Source organism: Neodiprion lecontei, chromosome 1 (assembly GCF_021901455.1).
Source record: "Neodiprion lecontei isolate iyNeoLeco1 chromosome 1, iyNeoLeco1.1, whole genome shotgun sequence".
NCBI classification, from domain to species: Eukaryota; Metazoa; Arthropoda; class Insecta; order Hymenoptera; family Diprionidae; genus Neodiprion; species Neodiprion lecontei.
In genome coordinates this window covers 2,516,591-2,543,539 of record NC_060260.1, presented here as the reverse complement: position 1 = coordinate 2,543,539, position 26,949 = coordinate 2,516,591, and the positions used below count along the sequence as shown (strand labels likewise).

The 26,949-nt window shown below is 42.8% G+C and overlaps 4 protein-coding genes across 9 annotated transcripts in view; 3 read left to right on the top strand and 1 right to left on the bottom strand.

Moving 5' to 3' along the window:
• LOC107224292 (neutral ceramidase) overlaps window positions 1-26,949 on the bottom strand; it is a 38,047-nt gene that overhangs the window by 2,498 nt on the left and 8,600 nt on the right. For all 6 annotated transcript variants that reach the window (XM_015664293.2, XM_015664289.2, XM_015664294.2 and 3 more), the window contains 6 exons: window positions 26,684-26,890; window positions 6,442-6,564; window positions 3,883-4,077; window positions 1,256-1,486; window positions 1,057-1,152; window positions 426-596 (listed from right to left, as the gene is read on the bottom strand). In XM_015664293.2, the coding sequence (XP_015519779.1) occupies window positions 426-596; window positions 1,057-1,152; window positions 1,256-1,486; window positions 3,883-4,077; window positions 6,442-6,564; window positions 26,684-26,890 (1,023 nt within the window). The remainder of the gene's footprint in view (window positions 1-425; window positions 597-1,056; window positions 1,153-1,255; window positions 1,487-3,882; window positions 4,078-6,441; window positions 6,565-26,683; window positions 26,891-26,949) is intronic.
• LOC107224294 (cuticle protein 19) lies at window positions 14,354-16,858 on the top strand. The gene is made up of 3 exons (XM_015664297.2): window positions 14,354-14,462; window positions 15,704-15,955; window positions 16,328-16,858. Exons 1-3 carry the CDS (start codon window positions 14,364-14,366, stop codon window positions 16,622-16,624), a joined length of 648 nt encoding a protein of 215 aa, XP_015519783.2. The 5' UTR covers window positions 14,354-14,363; the 3' UTR covers window positions 16,625-16,858.
• Window positions 19,278-20,376, top strand: LOC107224295 (cuticle protein 19). The gene is made up of 3 exons (XM_015664298.2): window positions 19,278-19,409; window positions 19,649-19,900; window positions 19,991-20,376. Exons 1-3 carry the CDS (start codon window positions 19,401-19,403, stop codon window positions 20,285-20,287), a joined length of 558 nt encoding a protein of 185 aa, XP_015519784.1. The 5' UTR covers window positions 19,278-19,400; the 3' UTR covers window positions 20,288-20,376.
• LOC107224293 (cuticle protein 8) lies at window positions 25,252-26,450 on the top strand. The gene is made up of 3 exons (XM_015664296.2): window positions 25,252-25,297; window positions 25,374-25,664; window positions 26,037-26,450. Exons 1-3 carry the CDS (start codon window positions 25,289-25,291, stop codon window positions 26,322-26,324), a joined length of 588 nt encoding a protein of 195 aa, XP_015519782.1. The 5' UTR covers window positions 25,252-25,288; the 3' UTR covers window positions 26,325-26,450.

The following is a 26,949-nucleotide window of genomic DNA, read 5'->3' as shown; positions in this document are numbered from 1 at the left end:
CAAGTCACGACACGGTGATAAAATCGCTGGTCTAATGTTTTTGTCGCGACTCAATTTTAGGTAGCGAAAAGCGTTTTGTACAGCTATCGACTCCGAGGTTTGCTCTGAGAAAAACTCTTTTTCCAGCATCGATTTTCACCTAAGGTGAAAGGAGGTGACGCGTTTTGCAGTAGAGACGAAAGCGAAACGAAGGTCAGGACAGCCATCTTCTTGGTCTCTGATCAGTCTATCGATTCGCACAAGGTTCCATAAAAACTTGTAACGACCATCGGAAAATTTATTACAGAAACGCGATACGGGCAGTGCAAGGTGACGATGATAAAAGTCTCGTCGTTCCGTCAGGCTCATATTCGTCTCGCTTTTCCCCGGATCCTAGATACCCTGGAAAAATTATTGGGAACCATAGATTCGTAAAGAATACTCACGAATCTTGCCGTCACCGTGTCTCCAGCTCCGGCGACTTTTGCTGGATGCTCAAGACAGTCGCCGAACTCGTGTCGCCACTTAGGAGTGTCAAAGAGGACCGGCGTCACCAAGGATATCAGATGACTCGAGTAGAGATCCGGGGGCTGCGGTCCGGGAACGAGTGACTTCCGCTGGAAGTTTTCATCGCCGATCAAATTTCCGACCGCACGCGCAATGCCCGTGCCAGGGTGAGTTTCTTTTTTACAAGGGCGAAATTACTAATGCGATTTCACACTGGGTGAAAAGTTTTTACCGAAGGTCGGTTGTTTGTGGCGAAGTTGAAGAATTCTTGTTTTTCTACGAAAAACTTTTTTTTCAATCGTTAAATAAATATTTTGCAAGTAGAACCATATGCCGATTGTACAAAATAAGAAATTCGTACTTGAACGAAGTCTAATTTGACAACTTCCGTCGAGCATAAATCAGACGTGACTAACAATTTTCTTTCGACATGGACTTTTGCCAACGTCGAACTTTTCACGGTATAAGACGATCAATCAACTACGCGTTATAGAACCGTCATGTTTTTTAGAGCAAAGAAAAAAGCAAACACCCTTTCCCTTGATTCCCTATCGTAGTGTAAGAACTCACGGCCAGAAGTGCTGTCACCAGTTCCTTGTACTGTTTTAAATAAATCGTCAGGGTGTGGGGTCCGTATATAGTGGAGGCACCTTCGTATCTCTGTATCTAAAATAGGAAAGTGAGAAGTTTCAGTGCGCAAAAGTGACAGTGAGGTGGAAGGTTTCGAAGGTATTAAGTAAATCGATTTCGAAGTATCCGGTGTAGGTACCTGATATTCCTCCGGTGTCGTTACGTAGTCGCTGTAGGTGTTGCAAAGCCCGGCAATGACAACGACGCCGTCATCGGATGCCGAATTCTGCATCGCACCCTTTATCGCATCCCTCAGTCTCCGACCCGACATCGTTGTGAACTCTCCCGGCACTCCGGCGATTATCACATCCCCTAGGAGAGCCACGTGGGTCGAGACCACTTGTGGCTGCCATTCGTACGGAAAGACCATCTGCGGGTGAGTGAAAAAAGTCGTAAAAAATTCTCTCACTTTTTTTTTTTTTTTATTAACAGAACGTCGTTCTTTCTCGCCTCGTAATATCTCTAGCCTCAACAAATTATCCTACACAGACAAGTATCAGAATGATAAACAATGTGTCTACGTATCCTAATACAGAGTCACGCGAAATTCCAAGAGGCGTTTATAATCTTTCGATTCCTTTTTCTTATCATTGCGTATGCACGGTATTTATCGCCTCGATCGTACGTTGAAATTCGATGAAAAGAAAACTTTCCTTTAAAAAGCTGACTCGTTCGAATTTCAATAAAAATTCAGCCAAATGCCGGATTCTCTTTAACCTTCACCTCTCCTTGCATAATGTTGTTATTACGCGACAAATTTTCACCGAATTTAAACCAATTCGGGGTATATATCTATGTTTACGAAAGTGTTACTGACGACGGGAACCCGAGTAAACGTTTTCCCAGAACTTCAAATTCTACCGAAGCGAAATATCCCGTATGCCCCGGAGTGTTTAACAGGGATCATTTCCGGCCCCGAAGAAACGTCGGGACCTTCGTCACTTCCGTTTTCATTCAGCTCTTGACTCGATCCTCTCAGCCGCCACGCCCCGAGCGGATCTTGGGCAAGGATATCACGCCGAGAAAGACGTTCGCACGCCTCGGTGTCGTTTCAAGTTCCAGAACACGGGGAGGAGGCGTGCTCGCGTAATTTCCTCGCCTTGAAACGATATTACATGATCTCACCTGACGCACGGCAAACGCTGTGTAGGATTCGTCGTTGACCATGCAAACGAACTTTTATAAAGACCCGAGAACGGCCGACTATCCTGTCTTGATTAATGTTGCGGACTTAAAAGCGGTTAATCCTCGGCGCCATTCACGCTCCAAGGTTTTTTCGTTCTATCGGTAACACCGCGATGGGTTTACTAAAAATCGACTTCACGTCTCATGAATAAACCCTGAATCCCGTTCGACGTGTAAATTGGGACATTTTTCACTTGTGTGCAGAAATTTACCGCGTTTAGATTACCATGCGTTATTACGAAGCGACGGAAGTTATCGATCTTTTGTAACGCAAGATCGTGTTCTACTATTGTAAGATACGTCGAATTGCGACAGTACTTTTCACTCGAATTTACGCGACCGAACTTTTTGACTTCTCTGATCGATACTTCTCGCGTATTCACAAATTTTCTCACTCATATTGCGGACAATGTTCGCATGATCGATTCCGTCGTCTGTTTCTATTTCCACAGATTTATTGAATCGAATGTTCATCACCATCGAATTAGCGAGTACCAATAACATTGGATTACGAAAGTGTGACTTGAGAGTGTTTAACCGAACTCGAATTATTCGAATGACGTAAAACCACGTTTCATTAACGACTGGAAACTTGTATCGTAATCCAGGCGGTAATTGCTTTTATCATAAAAGCTGTATAATTTCACGATTCGTTCGACTTTGACAGACAAAGAGCTTTGACCTTCCATACCAACTTACTCGTACCGGTACTGCTCTGTATTGTAATTGATATTTTCCGTACTGAGGTGAAATTTCGTCAATTCTGTTACCGCCTGCATTCAAAAGTTACTTTCCAAGTACTTCATGCGTGGAATCTGACGTAGGCATGGCCATTTAAAACGGGTCGTAAACCGCTGATGTGGAAATGTCCTGAAACCGTGACGAGGGTGTAACGAAGGGTGTGAAACATGAGCGAACGGACTCGAATTTCAACCCAGCGAACCGTGGCAATAGGAATGTCATCAATAACGCGAATCAATGGTGTTCGTTTCCCCCGTTGAACAAATCGCGTACTCAAAAAAGAGCTTCCACCTACCGGGGAAAATATCGATTTATCCGATCATTTTGCAGGTCGACGAGTACCTAACACCGGAACCCAAACATATAACACAGAGCCGGTGGATATAACAAATCGTATCGAACAGTCGGATGACTCTCGAATTTCAAAGAAACTCGCTTTGTCGGGATCGTCTGAGACTCCCGAAACGTCAAAGGGTTACGATTTTCGAAATTCTTATTTCCGATCCTTTCTTCGCGACGATTTTAAATGATGAAAATTTATTAAATTCCTGGAATCAAAAAATCGCCAACTAATTGGATAAGCAAGTAGGCCAAGTCGGTGCCTGCAGTGTCGCAAGTTTCGTTACGTTCGGTCGTTACAAGTTACATGCATATACCTGCATGGCCTGAAAGCGAAAAGTAACGGCCAGTTTGTCGTAACTCACGCATCCGATAATAATTAAGTCTGAAGCTATTAAGCACACCGTCCGCAATAATCGAGTCGGGCGGTAGCGATTCTGCAAATTTTATTACGTGTAATACGAATAAGAAACGAAATGGCTTCGAAGCACCAATTCTCACCCGTCCAGTTGCCAGCAAAATCGGCTTCGCTCCGTGACAGAGAACGTCCTCCTTGCTCGGAGCGGCGAGAAAATCGCGAATGGCGTTCCACAGCGGGTTCGAAGTCGTCGTTCCCTGTTCGAACGAGAAGGAACCAGGACCGTCCGTCGTTCCGGCTGCGAAGCTGTATCCCATTGCGGGAAGACATCCGGTAACCTGATCGAGAGAAAGAGAGATTGAAATTGAGAAGATCGGTTGGCGATCGGTGATCCAATGAGACCTACTCGAATTACGGTTACGCGTTGCGTTACTTTTTTATTCAATCTTTTCGCAAGCTTAAAACGTAGGAACATACCTCGGTTAACGTGTGGTAATGGAACGTGCTAATTGGGATACCGCTCAGCTAGCGTAATTGTAGATATGTGAGACGTTGTAGCGAATTAGGCAGAAGAACAAGCGTTTAATTAAGAGGAAGCTTCTCACTTTCAATTCCGTAAGAACTTTACTCGCGTAACTCGTACGATTATACGCGTATATTGTTCACGCCTCAAATAATACCGTAGTAAATTCTGTTTCAGCTGCGCTCGTGATATGTGTGCGCAAATTGAGAAGTTAGGAAATACCCGACGGAATTCATTCGATTGCCGGTATAAGGCACACGATATTATTACTTATGGGGCGTTCCACGTCAAATCAACGGGTCATCGGCCTGACCGCCTGGGACTCTGATGTTCGTTGGATATTTTCGTTTGTTTGGGTCGAAAATAATACATGTCATTTTTTTTGTTTTTTTAATTTTTCCGCCACTTTTTAAAAGTGTGGCGACCCGAAATATCCATGACTTGAAGATAGACATTTCATACATCGATAAAACGTTTTCGTAAAATCAGGTACTCGAAAGTACATCACTTTGCCATGATTCAAAAATGAGATGAGAATGCTAAATATGTTCTTTCTTTTTTTAATTCTTTTACAATGGTGGTTCTTTGTGGTAAAAAATAAGATAAAAAGAAACTTTCTCTTGGTGAAATTCGATTTTCTTTTTGTTCACAACTTTTTTCTCTTTTTGTTTCGTAATTCCCTGAATAAATGATGTACTTTATTCAAGATTCCTGTTGATTGAGCTTTTATTATTCTTCTTCGCTTTGAGTTTCGTTACCTTCATTTTACTCTTGAAACAAAAAGAGCATCGAATTTCACCAAAGTGGAGTTTCGTTTTATTTTATTTCTTACTACAAGAAATCATCATTAAATGTAAATACCAAGAAAAAGATGTGTGTTTGAAAAACCGAAACTCTCAAAAAATAGAAATAAAACTTAGCATTCTCATCCCACTCTCGAACCATGACAGAAAAATGTGTTTCCAAGTCTCTGAATTAACTAAAACGTTTCATCGATTTTAAAAACATCCATTCCCATGTCAAGAATATTTCCTCAGTTAATGAGGTCACCACACTTTTACAAAATGGTGAAAAAAGTTCGAAAAATTGAAGGTATTATTTTCAATTCATTGTAAATCAGAATCCCAGGAGTCTGGCCGATGACCCGTTCGTTTGACGTGGAATGCCCCTTATGCGCCAATAATTTTTGCGCCATGTGTGCATATACGTAACTCGCTCCCGTACGAGATGATCGCAGGAAGTCGTGAACCACACTCACTGCTTTCTTTTCCCTGCTACCTGAAGCAACGAATGTAAACGAAGGAAAAACTGTTCTTGGTAGCGAGATGCGATTGCAAAATAACCTCTGTCAAACCTTCGCGCGATCATGTAACGGCGAAACCTGTCCAAATCACTCTGAAGGGTCGATTAGTGTGCGTTAGACAGGCCATTATTAGACAACGCGGAGCAAAAAAAGATGTAATTTAAATAAAAAAATGATATTCGAACTCCGTGCCAAGATATTGCTCTCCTTAGTTTTTTTTTTTTTTTAATTTTCGATATTCACAGTTCCTCGCTCAATCCTATACGTAATACCTATACAACAGAAACTCTCACGACCATTTAGCCGCGATATGATCGTCGTCGCGGGGCAAAAATACCCGGTAAATAGGCCAGTTATACCTATAACGTGTTACTCTAGCATCTGGGAACGTCACGACGAAGACTCGTTCGGTTTCGTATTATACCCACGTATGTTCCTCGAAATGGCAACACAATCTCATAGATATACATACACTGTAAAAAATTTCATTTGTTATAGTAACTAGAAAAATTTAGTAAAACAGGTATTGTTGAAAAAACGGTTCGAATATTGTTGGAATTACGAAAAACGAGGTACATGTAACCATTTTCCGCTATTGTCGATCCTTTTTTGGTAATTGCGACGCAAAATCAGTTTGTTGGGTTTGCTCTACTTTTTTAATCAAACAAGGCTTTAACGTCAATTTATTGTTGTGCAAGCATTAAATTTTCGTAACAGCGTTTGTTTGTCCGTCGAGTAGGTTGCGCGTATTTTCCCGTCCATTTATACTCGCCGTTGTTCAAGTCTGTCTTAAAGGTGAAAAAGGACGGGACGACGAATTTTCTCTACTCATTAGAATCCGCTGGCTATTTTTGTGAGTTTCTTTTTTTAACTTACGTTTTCGACGTTTCCGGTCGTCTCGTTGAAGAACTCGGCCTCCTGCTCCGGCATCCGGATGTATTGGTGGATCACGCGGATCGGTCCTGTGACTTCTTTCGCTTTGCCGCCGTGCCAGAGCTCCTGAAACACAGTTAAATATCGAGCGCTGTAGTTAGCCGTGAAAACGAGTGATCGTGGTAATGGTTGGCGACTAGCGTGTCGTACTGTACGGCAATTGGAATATTCATGTGGAAATTCCTCCACGGTCGCTGCTCATGGGGTTCAAGACTAGGTACGCGTTTCTATTACATCTCTGGGCCAAGTTTTTCCCAGCCAATTTTCCCTCCGCGAAGAAGCAGGAAAGAAAAGTGGAACACAAAACACACGACGTTGTTCTTCCATCTCACAGAAAACCTGCGTAACCCGTTTCGGCATAACGCTTTTCTCGCCACTTCTTCGACAAATATTTTCGAATCGATTATCGTGAATGAAAACGGCGGGGTTGAAATTCTGAATTTCAAATGTTCCGAAAGCGCCAAATTCTGAATTTCCTGACGGTGAATCTAAAAGTAAAGAAATCAAACTTTGATGAAGCATGAAAGTTTCGAATGGTCCGAAACTCGAGGCTCAAAATTTCAAACATGTAAAAATTTAAAAATCTCAAACATCGAAATTGTGAGTAATTGAAGATTTTCAGTTCTGTGAATTTCGGGCTTCGCAAAATTTCACCACTTTGATCTTTCTTTGTTTTAGATTTTCGATTTTTATTTTTTCTGATCTTTTACACCCACTCGTAGAGTAAATTACGCTTTGTCAGTAAACTTTAATTTTCGAAAATTCACTCTATCAAAGCTTTGTTTTCCAGGATTTTGCTTTATCGGAATTCTTCTTTTCAAAACTTCGCTCTATCCTGTCTTGAGTCTTCGGGATCTTGCATTTCGGAATCTTAAGCCGTCGGGTTTCCGACCATTCACAAGTTTGTTGTTTCGTAAAAGTTTTATTTCTTCACCTCCAGTTTCGTTGCCAAATAATTCAGAACATTTCAAATTCGGAACATCCACCCCGCCCCGAACAAAATTCCGCCAACAGAGCGATGCCTGAAAAGTTCATTACTCTGATTGAGAAAAGGCAAGATTTTTATTCGTATCACTTTACGATGATTCAGGCAAAACGTGAAGGAGGAGCGACCGAGTCGTCAGTTTCTGTCTCTCGCCTCAAGGTGCACGCTTAGAAAAGTGAGAACTCGATCCCCGAAATTATCATAAGTACACAATGGCCGCGTGGCATGTGCCACGAGTTAAGTAAAGCGTGTAATTATCGAGTAAGCCGAAACGCCGTATGGTCGAGATTTTCTCCAGCGTGTGGCAAACGGCGTTCCCGAGGCCGCGATTCAAGGCGCATTGTACAAACGGTTTTGATATATTGCAAACTGGGTCTCACCGGCTGACCGATTATTGACATGATAATGAGCTGCCTAAGCAAATCTCCGTATATAATCTCTCGAACCTTCCTTACACTTGCCGCACGCATACGTGTGTTCTACTTCCGCGTTTTGTGTTTTCACTAGGATTTTCTCCAGCTCCGGTTATGTACAGTGATATACATTAAACATAGGTGTATATGTGTAACTCAATTAGACATGGTTAGCATATTTACGTCACGGACCGGAAATGGCGAGGTAAGGAGCTTGATTATTCAGTGAAAATAGCTCGGTTTTCTTCGTTCGAAATTATACACCTTTCCTTATTTTTTCGGCTGTATTATTTTGAGTCTTTTTCCAGAGTCATTGCAATCCCGAAAATCAGTCAACGTCGCTAACGGAAAGAAAATCCTCTCTCGCAGGATCCTGCCGGGTTCTGGAACAGCGGCAATAAAGTATAAAAAATATATATATCTATATATATACACAAATACACATGTTACACACTTATATATGTATACATGTACGGCTTGTGGAAACAGCGGCGAGATTCATGCGGCTGGGATCGTGAAGGCAAGGCCGACGAACAAGGACCCAGAAATGTTTTGTTTGGTTTTCTTGCGAAAGGGAAAGCTAGACAAAAGGTTCACAATAAGTAATCCAAGCAACGCAGATAAGATACACGCCGCGCCGTCTCAACGCGGTTACTTTTTTGCCTAGCTGAATTACGAATGGGGTGCTCAGAAGATCAGTGAAAAACGAGGGAAAGAGTAATCGGAAAAAATCGAGGAAGGAATCCGCCCGTTGAATATTATTGAATGCCAGTAAGGTGCGAATAAGGCTGTAGATTATTGAAAATTCTTAATAATAATTTTCTCTCTCCTTTATGCCAAACATATTTCTGCTCAGCTTCCAGAATTCCATCCTGCGTACACGGAATTCCACGCTAGATTTTGATCAAATCTTACGCCATTAATCAGATATATTGCTGGACAGGCGTCACTTCCGCCTTCCTGGGATGAAAATTGTTTGGAAGAGGGCGCAGAAACGTTTCAGTTATAAGTATCGATTAACAAGAAATGCTGTATACACGGTATCTTTACGCAGTCGTCGAAGTTTAATTCCAATGAAGCATAATATTGGAATTCGTCGTTGTCTCTCCTAATTAACAAATTGTATTAAGCCAGGTGAACAGCGGATTTTACAATTCATTGGGTATTATTAATAAAAACTCCACGATACGCAAAGTTATGCTGATTAATGTCAGGGCCTTGTTTCTGCGTGACATAAAGAAATATAACGATATAAATTCCGGCTGCAAAGTAATAAACTCGGCTAATTAATTATCCGCGAAGGTGAATAGAACAAGAAGCAGAAATATACAAAGGAAATAATCATCGACGGTCAATAATGGTTATTATTATTGTGAGAGCGGACATCTGTTGTGGTCACACGCAATTGTTATTTATTATAATTGCAAGATCACGTAATGCACAATTTTTCATAGCGGATTGTTGATTCGTGGGCCGGCAGATCAGTCGTCCCCCGCAAATCGCGATGAAAGACGTTGAAACTCTGGAAGTAAAAACCGTATCGCTTTACGTTTCAAGTTATACATCTAAAGCCTAATTGCATTTCGATCTCTATTATATACACACCGGCTTTATTTAATTTCAACGATCCGAAGCGGCGTCGAAAATCGAGTTGAACGTGCGATAAAATTCAGAGGTCAGAGTACGGCTTTAAAAATATTTTATGCGTAATTGAGACAGGTTTTATTGTCAGCCCTCGTTCGGCAGGATTTCGTTTTACAGATTACTACGTAGTAAATGCATATATGCTGCAGTGGAAAATTCGAGGAACGCAGACGATCCGAGTAAAGGTATAAACGGGATTTGTCTTTGGTTACCAGTTCACGTACACATATATGTACGCGTGCAAGGCGCGTAATAAAGCTGCGGTTTGAATCATCGATTTTCATCGTTGTGAAGGTAGCCGAGAAAACGTGGAAACCTTGGGTCTCACGCCGTTCGAGTATCACAACATTATATAGATCGGGAATGACTGCGAAGTTAGATCAATGGTGACACCGCAATATCTCCGTGTCACTGCGTCTTCCGTTTCGCGAAACCGCGGAATAATTATCCATATGCCCCATAATACGCGAAAGCTCATCAGTCGGAGGTGAATCGACTTTGGAAGCGCTCGAAACGCATCCATCTAGGTGAGATTATAATGCGTTGCACGAGTGCAATATCTGTCGAATCGCGAAAGTGCGAGGGGCAATTTCGGTGCAGCTTGCGCAATTTCACACGGTTGTTTACTTTATGCATAGATAGTGGCAATCGTGTGTTTCTGTGTCAATTTATTCTTACAAGTATGCAAAAAACCTCGGCTCATTTCAATTGTGTAACGATGTGATACGGAGTAAGTAGGTTGCGCGGCGTACAGACATTCACTCGATTCTTAAAGGTTTGTGATTATTGCGGGATGCTGCCAAGACGCATCTTCCTTTGCCCGGCGTAAGCTTGCGGAAAGAAAGCTTAGGGCTGAACGATGGAGAATTGAGACGCTTAGACGAGAGGAGATTACTGTAAGAAATACATATTTGTCGCCGAAAAGATATTGCTAGTCCAACAAAAAATATTTCAGCTCCGTTCAACGGCCGAAACTGCTCGACAAAACCACCAGCTTTCGAGGTTTCCGATGATCCCGTTCCGGTCAAAAGCAAATAAAACTTTGTTGCCAAGTTTTGAACACAAGCGGAAAGAAAACTGAACGTTTCGAAGTATTTCCTGAAATCTTCCCGACGGTCTGCTAAAGGAAATTGGCTTCATGTGGTGTTTGAAACTTTGTCGACAGGCTTGAACGTTGCAGGAAACTTTTTCACCACTGAAAGTTCGAAAGTTCTAAAGGCTCGTACTTTGATCCTAAACGATGAATTATGAATAGCTTGACGCGTGTTTTCTTAAAGCTTGGAGGCAGTATTAAAAATGCCATCATTCAAGAACAAGATTGCGATCTGAAATTTGGTACCGAGAGCTCGAAGCTCACCAACTGTATTCAACGAGCCGTTATTCAATTCTAGGTATGTGGGTAGAAGCTGCGATTCCGCGGTCTCGTCGCGTTTCCTTATAGTCCCCGAGATCCAATTGGCCTCGCCCAGGATTGAGTCGGAGTGCGGCTGGCAGTCGGAGCCAAGGATAAGTACGTTGAGACATTTCTCTCCGAAGTTACGAGAGCAAAGTAAGGCAACTGGTTCACATCATTGTATTGAAATACTACTCGCGAACAATATATTGCATAACTCCTCGGCGCTAGCTGCGCCATCCGCTTCCACCTCCACCTACCTGCGCTACGGCAGATCTAAGGTAAAGGTGTCGGAACGGCGACAGAAGCGCAGGATCGGATTCACCAGGCGCTCATTTCATGACCGTGAATCGCAGGGTGGCTCGAAGGCTGGGAGGCGAGAGCCTCTAACATTCGGTAAGGTATCGAAAGGTTCCAGGAAGCGTGGGAGACTCCACGCCCCAGTGCAATCTGCCCTTTGGCAAGAATCATTGTCATCGGGAACCGGCAAGCGAGTGTTCACACCGGAGCAGGAATTCGCCTGGGAGAGTATTCGCTGTGCAAAAATCATGCCCCCTTTAGCGATCAGCGTGTAGTATGGATCACGAAGGAGATAACGTTACACGGAGAAAAGGGTACATACATTTAACATTCGCAGATGGTACAACAACAGATGGATAATGATTTTCCCGTCCCTCTAACGCAACTGTCGGTACAACTGTAACGGTACAATGTTTCCAAATCCATCCGAATTACCATACCACGCGTGAATTTTCAGTTAATCCTTTTCTTCGTTTACGTGAAGCCGAAGCCACGATGATCGGTGGGTTGGCATTCCTGTCGCAATCTGAAAGGTTCTCGCATGGAACAAACCGCACACGTACTCTCCAAGTGATGACGGGGAGCCTCGGTTCGCGAAGCGACACTTTCTTATCTCATCAGGGACACCGTCACGTATTCCGGAGTAATTAGCGTCTCCAACGGATCGTCAGCCCGGCCGACGCGTCAAAGAACGACGACGAGGTATCCTGGGTGATGCGCTGAAGGATCTGAGCAGGAAAGCAGGAAAAATGGCGCCACGTACGCGTGACGACGAGGATCGCTTTCACTCCCTTCATCCAGTATTGAAGACGTTGTAGTTTTCCCGGAATTTTCCACTGTCCGCCGATCTGGAAACTCCCTGTGATCCAGGAACCCGAAGAGTTGCGCAATCCGGAGTGACTACTCATTCAATGTGAAATTTTAACGAAGCTGCTCCGTCTCCAGAAGACGACGAGACGCCGGGATCCGTTCTGTAAATTTTCAGCTCCCGCTCGTTCTGCCTAGACTCGAGTCTCTAAGTGGCCCGAGAGACTCGACTTGCGAAATTGGTGTTGCTTCACATCCCGGAGTTGATGGGTATGCGCAAGACGTACGGTTCCTATCGCGAAAGGGTCGGCGGAGCCACGTAAAGACACATAACTGATCTATCGGAGGATGTGGATGTTTACATGCTAGACGAACCAAGACACGCTTTCGCGTCTATTTCGCACCGCGTCTTCTCGCGTTACGCACCGGGACGTCGCTCCACGCTTCGTCTATCATCGCACGAAGCATCTGACTCCTCTGCGATCTATCTCGTTAGAACGAAGATCACGTCCCTAACCAGACACACGGGTACCGGTGCTCGTTTGCTCTTGGAACGATTGTTATTGGCATCTCGCATCACGGAAAAACGGTGCTCAGACTGTCACCGAACAGCTCGATCAAAATTTGAATTAATGTTTGCACGAGGTTTTCAAAAGCACGTTTATGTCTGTCTGTCTGTTCTTCAGCTGTCGATTTGTACGTGGACTTAATTGCCGTGGTTTCATTCGCCACGGACGCTATTTTATCCCGTCCGTATCGTGCGTGACCACCGAGGTCATTAAATATTAACAAACATTACGGTAAATCGAAATTGTTAATATTCATTAGGTTTTCACATGTTTTGACAAGTGCCGCGAGTCCTGCAAGGATATTACGTTTCAATCTGTTTCGCCATGATATGTTTTGTTTACTTTTACTTTAGTTATTGATTTTATGCTGGTTTATAAAACGAGCTGTTTGCCGATACGTAAAACTTCTGCTTGCAAGGGTGCGGAGCACACGAAAACCCCTATCGGTATATTCTCCACGCATATGGCAATGTATTATGGGTATACGCGTAGGGCAAATATACCGAAAAGTGAGGATATAATATTTCCACAGTCGTAAAAGGGTTCCACGGTTTTTAGTTTATTGCAATTTTTTACTGTATTAACTCGTAGAGGTTGACACAGGTTTAACCCCGGAGCTATTTTCCGTTTCGATTCGTTCCCTTTTTCATACACATGATACTCCAGAGAATCATACTAGAGCGATAATATAAAATCACAGTGAACAGATGCTTTTTTGGGCTTACTTTTCCATCCTCGATGGATCAAAAACACGCCCAAAAAATTTATACTTTCGTTTTTTCAAATCACATTCACCCCGCGTATTTTTTTTGTCAGTGAATTTTATTACCTCGTTTCTACATTGTGAAAGAAAATTTTGAAGATGTGCCATGATTTTTCTGGACGCAATACTTTTTCCGTCCTCTCTTTACACCTTGTAAAAAAGTTGATTTACCTAAGTCAATGCTGTAATCAATGTTAACAATGTTACGATCGATCCATCTGAGGTCCAAGGTATGTACGTATTGTTTCGGAAACAAGCGAGGCGTGTTTAGATGTAAATTCACCTGGACAATCGTTAAACCGATTATCATACATCGGTCGATAAGTATTCGATCAGTTGTGCTCTGTTGCACCGATTCGGCGATCGGATTTTACACATGATCGTATTATTCACGTGATATTGCGTTCCGAATACAACCGCTAGCTGCTTGATTACAAACAGTGCGTATAAGCTCCGCAATAATTACATATCATTCCGTTTCGGAGAATGTCTGAACAGATTTCTGCGAAGTGTGCAACGAGTCGCCTCAGATTCAAAAAGTATTAATGGGCTCAAATCCTGAGGAACGTTGACACCTGCATGAATACTTTTAAGCTGGATAATATGCTCGGTGATCAATAATTCAATCCTCTGAAAAGATGAATTTTCAATACCAAAAATAAGATTTTTCTTCCTCTTTCCTTTTTCCAAATATCAATAACTGAATCTTTCTCAAATTTTTTTTTTTCTCTTCTCTTTGACACGGAAGGCAAGTCAGTTTCACTACTTTTATAAACAATTTCTAGAAAAAAAAAAAAATTACGGCTTTTGAATCGAGCCTAAGCATTAATTTCACGCGCGAAAAGTGAAAGAAGTAAAAACCGAAAAAAAAAAACAAAAAGGAAAAAGCGCTGCTACGACACACGCGAATGCCGGTAAAAGACCTTGAGCTAAGCCCCACCGTGAAGAGAAGCAGAGGGTCGGGCGCTTCCTCGCTTCTACTTGGAGGGAGATGCATATAAGCCAGGATCCCGGGGATGATGGTATCAGTGAAAAGACTCTCTCTCTCCGTACGATATACGAGATTCTCGCGTCGAGCACCATGCTGAAGGTACCAACGGTTCATATTATCGCAGAATTACACGCGTGTCGTGTCAAAAACCTGCAATATGTACCCGAACATTTTCACATCACATTTTCGCAAACTGCCATCGAGCAGCCGCTCAGTGTTCCCGCGGGGAAGTTGAAAAAAAATTTTCACAGTGCGAGGAAAGGGGGTAAAATAAGTAGAAAAACAAATTAACTGTGATACCTGTTCTGTGTGATTTTTACTATGTTGTTGTTATATTATTCATCGCTCGGCTTCTTCATTCATTTATTCATTGAACGCGAACGAATCCGTACGTTCAAAGCGAATTGTATTATACGTGCCGCCTATTTTTTGCAATATGAATGAAATATTTCATTCGAATCACGCATCGAGCCAGGTCCGCCAACCAAGAGAAGTTTCATACCGAAGCCCAGCTTTTCGTTTTCGTATTTATTTTCATTTTTGTATTTTCCCCCTTCATTTTAACCAGACACTGGAATTTCACCGCCGTCGAACATTTTCATTCTACCGGTAAACGAGTAGGTGTGGATTACAGAAGTTTCATCATCCATTCAATGAAACGTCTCGTTGTAATTCCACACCGAAATTCCAGTAGTGCGTAACGCCGTAATTATTCGTTATCAGCTCTACTCTTTGAGGAGAGCTCTTCAACGCTATTTCTTATGGAACTTTGTATTCCTTGAAACGCAAACAACAAAATTCATCACGGATGGTAGAAATGCGAAGCATCTCTCGAATGCAAAAACTGCCTCGAGTTTTGCTACGATCTGGATTTATCCAGAGCTTTATAAAATCGTTCCATACGGTATACTCTCCGCATTGCGAACAACTTGTCACGGGGATGAAGACGGATTGCAGGAACTAAAATGCACCCGAACCGCAAGACCTGCACTTCTGTTGATTCGATTTATTGTTCATATTTTCATGTTCCTGAGCCCTAAATAAATCGCTTACGTCGCGGATACTTTTTGCTATCGCGGTATCAAGTTCAATTTTCCCGCGGTAAATCATCGCTCGACTGATTTATTACCACGTACAATATATCACATCACTCGGACACGATATATTACTCGTAAAAAATTGCTAGAGAATATTGTCTCGGTTCTTTGAAAACTTTCTTCCTTTCTTTTGTCTCTCCGCATTATTCACCCATCCACAATCGATAAAAAAACCACCAATAACAGTATCAAAAACTTTGTTTCACCCGTATAAAAACACTCTTCGACCACCTATTTTCACAGGTTACAAGTTTACTCTGGGTAGTCGCTGCGACATGCGACGCGGTTTTAATCAGCGGGTATGACGGAGGACACGCCGGTTCGTATTCCCCGGAATATTCGGGCCACGAAGGGTACGTGAACCCTTATTCATCACACCAGGTTCTTCCCACCGTTGCCGTGCCAATCCACTCCGTTTCGGCCGCACCTCCGCTACATTCTGCTGTTCACGCCGCCGGACACGGATACGATTACGAAGAGGAACGCGATTATTACGTAAGTTGAGAAGGCTCGAGACGTGCGAATAAAATACGCACGTCTGAGAGAACTAGCGTTACCGAAACCCAAGCTTATCACAGCGAGTTACGATTGTCGCTTATTAGGGCGATCATGTTTCGCAAGTAAGGTTACAGGTCTTGTTTCCAATTAGTTAAAAGTTTCCCTGCAACGTCGAAAACAACTTTTTGCTCATCAATCTTAATCGATCAGGCAGAAAGTAAAAGCAGCCGTATAATACATCGCTGATTAAGCAATTTTCGAGGGGGTGAAATTTTTTCATTTGTCTCTACAACTGTTTTTTTCCTGTCAATCTCCGAAACTTGAGAAGCGATACCTCTTTTAATTACGTACCGTTGGATCATGTTTCAGGCGCACCCGAAGTACACCTTCAACTACGGTGTTCACGATCCTCACACAGGTGACGTCAAGACCCAGCATGAGATACGCGACGGCGACGTCGTCCACGGATCTTACAGCGTCAACGAGCCCGACGGCAGCGTTCGCATCGTCGAATACACAGCCGATGATCACAACGGTTTCAACGCGGTTGTGAAGAAGGTCGGACCTGCTCACCATCCGGCACAAGTTCCAGTAACAGTTCCGAAATACGTTACGACTTACGATCATGATCAGTTCAACCGTTACGCGTACGAAAAGCACTACTGAACCTTAATTTTGCCGCTGGGAAGCAGAGAGGCGGTATTTGCGTGAGCTTGAATTTTTCATCCTATTCTCAAGTTTTCTACCAACCTTTCAACAATCACGCAACGACGATAATTTACCTCACGCACGTTTATGTTTATATAATAATATACTATATTATGCGTATACATATGTACAAAGCGTCAAGCATTCATGTAATAAAAAAAATTCACATATTTTTGTTATACATAAACACAAGATATTCGTTATTCGTTCGTTTATTTCAAGGTGCGACACGCGAGTTGTGTCGATTTATCAAAAGAATTTTTGCGTACCTCGAGCAGATTTAATATTCATGGGGGAATTTTTACCCCTTATTTTTTCGGAAACTGAAGGTAGAGAGACTCGGGGTCGGAAATCCAGTGACACTTTTCATCAGCTCGTAGAATATGCCGCAGAATAACGAAATAAACCGCAGGTATCAGTCCGACTGGAGGAGGTCTTCACCTCTGGAAATGCTTTCTTCTGTATATAGAAACTCGGGTGACGGGAGAAAAATAACTCGGTATTAAATGGAGGCAATAAAAATGGTTTTGTGTAAGAAGCCCGGGAATGAATATCACTGCTAGCATAAAGAGAGGAGAAGAATTCATCGGTGATTTAGCGGAAGATTGAATGTTTGTGATTTCCCTGGCTTCCAGTTCCAATGTTATACCTCCTGGACGGACGACGTATCCTTTTCTCAGAAAAAAGGGCATCTTATACGTGGTATATTTTCTTTTCGCGCCTTGTTATTTCTATGGACTCGTGGTTTCCGTTTTCTCCGTCCAAACATTTCGGATAATCCCAAAAAGAACGCATCGAATGCTCGACTAATCTAATCTTGTTTGCGAATCAAGATTCGGAAGGATCGGCTTCGGAAAACAAAGAACGCCTGTAATCACCAAGCCTTTGTAGAAGGTCTTCATTTCTAGCCGAACATTTTGCAGAACGTTTGTCATCTGCAGGCCGGAGGCAACGCCAGCTTCAAAGGACCCTGTCGGTATGATCAAGTTATGTTGCCTTATCCAATACAGCCATGATTCGACTTTATTCGAGAATGTGGCGCGTGCGAAGGATGAAAAATTTGACGGAACGCCGACGAATGAGGTCAAGATCGATTTGCCAAACACGGTGTCTCGGGTTTTCAAAACCGTCCGACTGTCTGAGCGTGGGTATAAAACAATATCCGAGATTAAAACGTCCTCCGTTTCGAAAGCGCTGAGAATTTCCGAAGATCCGAACAACGCTGACAATTGTGTGCGAAAACCATTGGACCACTCCGTTGGACATTTACGCGGGTTGTGTTTCGTCAGATCCATTGTGTCGGAGGACAAAAGGACACTTTGTTCGTACCGAAAGCCGGACTTGGGAAATGGAGAGCCTCCGAAGAACGCGAGAAAAATTCTAGTGTACACATTTTCTGTCGCGAACGAGGCGAAGAACTCGGCGCCTCGCCCATTGGGCAATTTTCTGACTATAGAGCCTAACGTGAAGAGCTGCGTTCAGGTGTCATTGCTACCGGAACTTTTACCCGCGGATAATACAACGAGCGCTGCGACTTGCGCTGAACCGTTTGCGTAACGTCTGGGTCAGCATGGCGAGTCTGTTGGAAGTGAGAAACGCGGGTCTCTAACGACCTCGTGGTTGGGACAATTAAGGTGCAACGTTTCGTGTTTCTAACGCAATGTGACCGCGGAGCTTTTTTTCAAGAAGGTGAAAATTTTCCTCCATGCAGAACCTTGGCTCCCTTCATTTTTACTCTCATAATTACACAGGTAGCGTTATGCATCCCGTTTTGACCTCTGTGTTATAACAACTGTTGCACACTGCAGTGCAGAAGCCGGTTGCATGAACCGTTGGGCTAATCACACGGGAATGTTATTTGTATGCTTCTGGCTTGACGATTCCTTCACAACTCGATTAGTTGCCATCCTCGTATTTCGCCTATTCATCATATTCAACGACTCTAACCAGGAAGGTATCCCAGATCGATCTCGCAGATTTCATTTCTTTTGTAATATGTTTTTATTTTTCATTTTTCTTCCATTAAACACCTTAAGAGGGTAAAACCACCTTCCGAAGTAAGGCGTGTCAAGGGGCGATTTGGCAGTTTTTTTTTCTCAATTGAAAAAATTACATCTTTCATATCTCGTTATGAGAAAACTTTTCCAGTCGGTATGGTTAAAAAATTATTATGTTCTTGTCGGTGAAACTGCCGAATTGCCCGTTGACGTGCCTAACTTTGAAGGGTGGTTTCACCCCCTTAAAATGTTTAATGGCACGTTGAAAAATACGTGTCGCTTAGTTTTTATTGAACTATAGCTTATTACAAGAGAAGTCAAATCAGAGAGATCGACCTGGGATACCTTCCTTGTAAGTCAGGGAATGATTAAGCCGGTCTACCTGATTTGGATCTCTCGGTCAAAACACACGTTTAAACGTCTTTAATGTTAATTCTGTACGTCGAGTACTTTCGACTCTGGGCACTGTCTCGTCACGCGATCTCGAGCATTGTAATCCTTCTCCGGTCAAATGCAACATAAGCCAGGTGATTTTTTTTTTTTCTTCTTTTTTGCCTTATTTTTAGCCAGTGAAAAACCGAGAGTTCAACCTTCAATGTCATTGCGGAATGAGGCAACGCGATTTCTGGGATCAGCCTACTGTGACCAGTTCAGGATCACAGGCTGCATATTCTCTGGGTATATAAATTGCTTCGTTCGTTTTGTCCGGACGGCAGTGATCCTGTACAATTAGCACCATGCTCAAGGTACATGAGTAACATTACTCGGTATTAATTCATCAGCTTTACGGATAAAACGAACTTCCTCATTATTCATCAGTAAATTTCACGTTCATCGTCGGGCTCGACTAAGCAGCATTAAGATATCGTATCAATCATATTACGGTCGCTTCAATCAATCTCATCCCCAAAAAATCGGCAAAAGTATTTCGATCAGATGTCTTGACATTACATTCCAAAAGAATCTTCCCTTTTTTTTCATTCAGCTCGTCGCTCTCCTCGCCTCCGTCTTCGTCGCATCCGACGGCATTCTCGTCGGATACAACAGTCCTCCAGTCGGCTACGAGGCGTATGCAGGATACGAAAACCCGGAAGTAGACGGAAGGGCGACTTCGCACGTCTCGATGTCCGGTCCCGCTGTCCTCCTCGAGGTCACAGGCTATCCCGCAGGGTACGGGAGTTACGGGAACGATGAACTCTACCCGAAATACGGAGACGACGGTTCCCACGATCATTACGTGAGTAGTTTCATTAAAAACGCAGAGTAAAAATCGAGCGTGGCAGTGATTGTTCGACGGCTTTTAACACTCTTCGCAATCTCGCTGCAGGCCTATCCCAAATACGCCTTCAGCTACGGTGTAAACGATCCTCACACCGGCGACGTCAAGAGCCAGGAAGAGGTCCGAGACGGCGACGTCGTCAAGGGATCCTACAGGCTAAACGAGCCCGATGGAACGGTTCGCATCGTCGAGTACACCGCTGACGATCACAACGGATTCAACGCCGTCGTAAAGAAGCTTGGACACGCCATACATCCGGCTCCTAATCCAGTGGTGAAATACGTCGTTGGGGAACCAGCGAAGTACCACGATTCCGAATACGAAGGATACCGCGGACGCTATTAGGGCTTGATTGTTTATTCGTATTGCCGGTTTTGTATGGAGAAATAAAATGATGAAAATGAAAACTGATTTTCAGAGCAGAAGACTTGAAATCGCTGAATCTTCATTCCGAAACTCTTCGTGTATAATCAAAAAGAATTCGCATCCGTATAAAATAAAATTATTTAAAGTAATCGGAGCTCCGTTTTTTCTTTATCGCAAAAAACGGCGCAGCTGGGAAAGTAGCCCATACGATGGAATTCACTTGATTTCGTTACGTCGAAACGAAAAAGAAAAAAAGATAAAACTGATGAAATTATTCTACCTCAAACTAGTAAAATGTAAGATACAAAAAATTCATCAAACTTTCATAGCAAAACCATTTTTCTTTTTTCTCAGTCTTTCGAGCGCTATGCAAAAAAGCATTATTTAAATACCAGGCATGTTGTTACAAATATACGAACAAAACAAGGTGAGGTAACAAAAAGTTGATACAGAATTGCGTCCGATCGTATATCGTAAGGCAGCATAGGTGGCGTGCTTCGGTATCAAAGATCACGACACGCGCTTTCTCTGCTGCAACGACAATAAACTAAACAATTTTCATTCGCCTAATAATCTGCAGCAGCTGGCAACGAGTTGTACTTACAGTAAGCTATACGTGACTTTGAAATATCGAGTCATTATGTCACATAGAGGCCAGGTGGCTTTGCATTGCGTCGTAAACCGAGGAAAAGTAATTAATTTCGTTATTCGGTTTATACGAAGAAAAAAAATATACATATAAAAAAAAAACACCACCTAGTGTGAGCTCGGATTCTGGACCAGATCTCGAAATCCGTTTTATACGGTAGGTTAAATTTCACGCGACAACTCTGCGTAGTTGGGTGACACGTGCGAATTATTGTTCAAAATCAAATGAAGGTAATGACTGAATTTCACGCTGGGTTAATGCTGGCTATTGAAACTCAAATTGGCATCACTCCCAGTCAGTATTACATGTATTCTAGAACAGACACGGAAAACTGTGAATCCTGGAAGGGTTTCAGTGGAGAGTGAAATTGGCTTCTAACTGACCGGCAACCGGAAAAGTGCGACGTCGTTTCACGCGAAAAAAATATTTGACTTTGTTCACAAAATGGCCTTCATTTTCTCCTCAATTTACTCCGGTTGATAATTTCACTCTCATCAAAGGAATCGATCCTGTTCCGTGTACAGACCAAATTGAAATCTCAAAAAAATCGAAGCTTTTTATCACGTTATACCGAATTTTTCTCGTCAAATACACGGTACAGGCAGAGAAAGCTCGACTAATCACAAGTCATGTATATTGATGTTAAAATTGTTTCCGATAAAAGGGAAACTCTTGCATTATTTTCAATGGTAAAAAAAATCGAGCGCTGCTCATGCCGGAGGCAAAGTAATTTAGCAAGTATTACAAACTTTGTATATTGCCAGATGTTGGTATTTATAATGGAGGGAAATGAAAGAGTTAAAAATTTTGGCTGAATTACAACGACGGCAGACTTGATAAATTTACCGGTGAACATCACTTCCCATATTAGCCAGCTTCTTTTGATCCGAGCTTACGCTTCGTGACCCAAATTTTTCCGCAATATTGAGATATTCAACTTGTACGATGCAGACCCGAACTATTCACGCAAGCTCGCATGAATATACGAGAGCATTTGGTATTTCATTCGCTCCTCCATAATCCAGGTAGGTATCAATCATTTCGATCCCGTGTCAGATTTCGCACCAAAGGAGACTCGGTAAAAACGCACCCTTGCTTGTACGAAATTCATTTAAAACTTGTCTCCTCTTCGCGAATAATAAAAGCAAATTTCATGTCCCAGACTTGGCGATTACAGTTTTCGTAAGCGCCGCTGGTCGAATTTGCAACATTTGCTCGAGTCAAACTTACGAATCGTCGATCCTAGCAAAAACTTGCAAGGTTGATTTTTTTGTTTCGTCACGTTTCGTCGATTACTTTTAGCGCTTGAATAACGACTTCGAAGCTCAACCTTCGAAAACCACGCAATCAGCAGCTTTTTTCCGCAAGAAAAATAAAACAACGTTGTATTCCTCAGAGCTTTCCTGACGTTCTTGGAGCGAAATGCTCGTCTTGAGAAAGATGAGGTGACAGAAAAAAAAATAAAAAAAAAAAACGTATTCAGATAATCGTCTTATCTGCCGATCATTGCTGGAGTGTACGACCTGGGTACAAGTGACAAATCATTGTGTATTAAGTAGTTAGTACGGGCCGAAGGTTGACACGGTGTATAACGAATTGGTGTTCAACGCGAGGATATCATTATCGGGGGGTTAGATTAACTGTCTTTCCAACATCGCCCTTCTGCCAACTGCGACCTGCCGGCTGAAACGAGAAAACTCTCTCGCTTTTAAAGACGAAAGACTGATCCCAATTTCGTGGGATCTCTTAAGAAAATAATTCTTTCTAAGACCGGGAACTCCTTCGAGCGTAACATTCAAGTATTGTAATAAGAACAACTTTTACAACCTGACATAAAATTCTCATCCCCTAATCGAAATCAACCTGTCAAATACATTGAACGTATAATGATAGAGAAGCGAGACCTGTATTTCAGAAGTATTTGGTACGAGACTTTTTTATTCTCTTTTCCTACATCATTTATGTACAATTAAGTATATATATATATGTATATATATACCTATATATGTATATATCGAGTAATCTGTAATTGATTTATCATTCTCATATTTCTCGCCGTTACTTCCGGTTCGGCGTAACGTTTGATTTCGAAGCGATTGCCGGCACACGGTATGCCTATACGCCTTTTGATCTGAGAAGCAGCTATTACGCTATTCCACATTCAAATTTATAATCTTCAAATTAGGAATAAAGTAATGGCTGCGTGCCAGCCAATTTGGTGCAGTTTGTGGTATGCTATTAAGGTCAAGTATTTTTAAAAGTTAGAAGATTTTATCGATGTAGATATTTTATGCCATATGTCCTTCCTCCTCTCAACGTCTAGCGAACGATACATGTTTACCCGTACTTGAGACTTGAGACATTTCGCAATCTCTACACGCATATATACCCTAAATGTCTTAACTTAAATTACAAATTACCGCTGTATTATAGCGGAGCATTTTTTTCTTCCGCAATATGATTCTTTTTACATGTATGTGATATTCTACTCCGTACAAATTAAAGAAGGCTAAAGATTCTTGTTGGCACGATTGCAGAATAATTTATGCGATGAAGATTGACGAGAAAAATATTTTCAAACCATGTTACTATAAATTTTCAACTACGTATGACGTTATAAATTTTTTTCCAACGTTTTTAATTTAAAATTTGCAGCTGTAATGATATTTTGTTACTCGCAAGTGGGGAAATAATTTGTATTCAACCTGGTATTTCCTTTATACATTTAAACAACGCGAACTCAAGAGAGCGTAAGTCACGCGGTAAGCGACTTTATTCCAGTACACAGGCTAAAAACAATGATAAAAACTTTTGATCCGGGAAAATGTGAAGCGTATCAAGACTCATTCCAGGACACATGTTATCGATCGACGGGCACCCGGGAATTGCGAAGGTCGCACAATTCGCGAACTCGGTGTAGGTATACAAATGCCCAGTGAAAGAATAATTGATCTCTTTGAACAAATCGGATTTGGCTCATTAGGTGAGTCTGCAAGTATCGAAACCACGTACGCGTTGGATACGAAAGTAAGCCTCGGGGTGGCTTGTTTAATATAATAACAATGATAACGATAATAACAGTAACAATAAACCGATACTATGCCTGTACACACAGAAATTGATTCAATCGGCTAACCGATCGAAAGCTGCTTATTAAAATTTTATGAAGTTTGAAGAAACGACTTCTTTGTTGAAAAGACAAATTATACCGATGCAACGAAAACTTATAGAAAGTGGATCTCGGTAGAAATGGAGAAACTTTTTCATAGCGTGTTTCCTTCGAAGTTGGTTGATCAGTTTTTGAGAAGGAGAAACAGTTCTGATTGATATTTTCCAATCGTTTTTCCTTCTTCGTATACGCATGTAGCGTCGTATCGTACGTTTTTCGCTTAGGGAAGGATACATTGCACTTTGAGATATCTTTTACATTTAAATTAGTCACAGTCCGAAACTCTTACTGCAGCGAGTGTGTAAATATAATTAAGAATTCACGCAACGCAACTGAACGCGCCACGCCGCCTTGATATTAAGACGGTGAATCAAAAGTCCGGAAACGAGGACTTTCCCTAAAAAATAATATAACATCGTGCAATAAGCTTCGAGATACAAGCTCCTTACGAATAATTAATAGTTCGATGAATGACCGAATAGGCTTTTAATTAGTGAATTTAACTAGGTGGTTCGTTAGCAAAGTTAGGAAAGCAGCCGTATAATGGATATGATCGGAGACCGACTGAAGCGGTAAATCCTTGATACAGTGGATGTATAAATAATATTTTATTCACAGCCTCGAACTCGAGTGTGTGAAACTCTCGAGTTGTAATAATTATTCAGCATGGTGTTATAAACACGCGTATTGTACATGTATAAACAAATACGTGCGTAGATAGACGAAGTACAGTGATATTGGGCAAAACGCAACTTGCCCGCATTCTTCAATTACTTTCGTGAAGTGACGCCAGTTCTTTACCGGGGGGCGTGGAGGCAAAAGGTATCTACAACGTCCTTCGGAAACGGCGTGCCTCCTCCACCTTCGCCGGACAATCGTGGTAACGCGGTGCAGAGGTAGTAGGGTTAAAGTGGCATGAGCTGCCCAACTGGGAGTTTTGCCGGAAAGAAACAAAACGATTTAAGACGGCAGTGAAAAAAACTGACGCAGTGTTACGGGAAGAAAAAACACCGACAAGGCCTTGAATTACACAACTGGTGATACACAGAAGGAGTCGTTACCGTGATCCGCGTACGCTGGACTTTTGCGCTATAAAAGCAACGCCCCGGACTTGAATGTCATCAGTCCGCTCCAGAACTGCTCCGTAAACACAAGCGCAATCATGTTCCGGGTTAGTAGAAGCTGCGGACCAGATCCTCGGCCACTCGAACCTCCAATTCATTCTCTATCTTCTCCTCGATTTTCAGTTCTTCGTCGTTGTCGCCATGGCCGCAGTCGCCACTGAGGCTAGTGTTCTCGGATACGAGGGTGCCGGGTACTCCGGACTTGCAGGCCACGGCTACGGAGGCTACGCTGGCTACGGAGGATACCCTGGCTACGGTGGATACGGCAACGCCGTATCTCACGGAGCCGTTGTTGCCCCGGCCATCGCCGTCGCTCCGGTTGCCGTCGCCAAGGTTGGATACGGAGGATACGGAGGATACGGAGGATACGGTGCTGGTTACGGAGCCGGTTACGAAGGTGCCCACGACAGCTACGTGAGTACATTTTTTCACACAGCATTCCCCGAGTCGCCAGAAATTCATCCTGACGATACCTGACCCCAGTGGTCAGTTCCACTCTCTGAGTGAAGTATTCGACGTTGGTTGGTGTGACTTAAAACATCCCCTTATGTCACTGCTCATCGGTGAAGACTGCGAACATTCGTTAATCTTTCGCAATGCGCAACCTTATACCATTACGCCGACTAACGTCACTCTTCAGCACTGACGATGAAGAGCAACACACCAACTAGTGTCTTTTAGATCCGTGACAAAACCGTGGAACAACGTTGAATCTTGCACTAGACTGAACGAGCTAGTTTGTACTGTTTGACCTCTACCACTAACCGACCATCCCTTTTATTCAAGGCCTACCCAAAATACTCCTACAACTACGGAGTCCACGACCCCCACACCGGTGACGTTAAGAGCCAAGAGGAGGTCCGAGACGGAGACGTAGTCAAGGGTTCCTACAGCCTGAACGAGCCCGACGGTACAGTTCGCGTTGTCGAGTACACCGCCGATGACCACAACGGATTCAACGCCGTCGTAAAGAAAATCGGACACGCCGTCCACCCCGCCCCGACACCGGTTGTCAAGTACGTCGCGGCGCCAGCTCACTACGATTCCGGATACGGATACAACAAGTACTACTAGACGTTATCGAGGGCCGATAACACCGACGCGAATTTTGAACGGTTAAAACGATCTACATGTAAATAAATTATTCGAGCCTTAATGTATCAATGCGACAATAAAAGAAATGTTCTGTATTCCAATTAAGTACCTACTTTGTTGAACTGAAAACTTTATTTCGCATACTACTGCCGTTGAGGTAGTTCGACCATGGTGTGCAGCCTTACGTTCGGCCTTAAGTAGCGCCAGGGCGTGACGTGTGTGCACAATAAGTGATTGAGGGAAAAAAATTGTCGAATCATTGCGTGTGTCGGGTATATGAAGGACGTTCTGTAAAGTTTAATAATGGGTGTTTGTGAAATGCAAAGCGTATCACTCACCAGTGCCTTTTGGTACATTTTATTTGCTATCATGCTCGTACTTTCAAACATGTCTCTGCCGGGTCCTGATGCAAAACACATCTCGTGCTTACCGGGGCACGTGTCGGCGCCGGAGCAGGTTTCCCCTGTAAATTCGCATCTTGGTCCTCTCGTGTTTGGCGACACGTCCCCGAGATTCGTTGAGGCAAAAGCAGCCACAAAGGAACCCTGTCAAGCAAATAGGGGTGTCTGATATTTGGATACCAAGCCTGATTCGATAGTCCAAT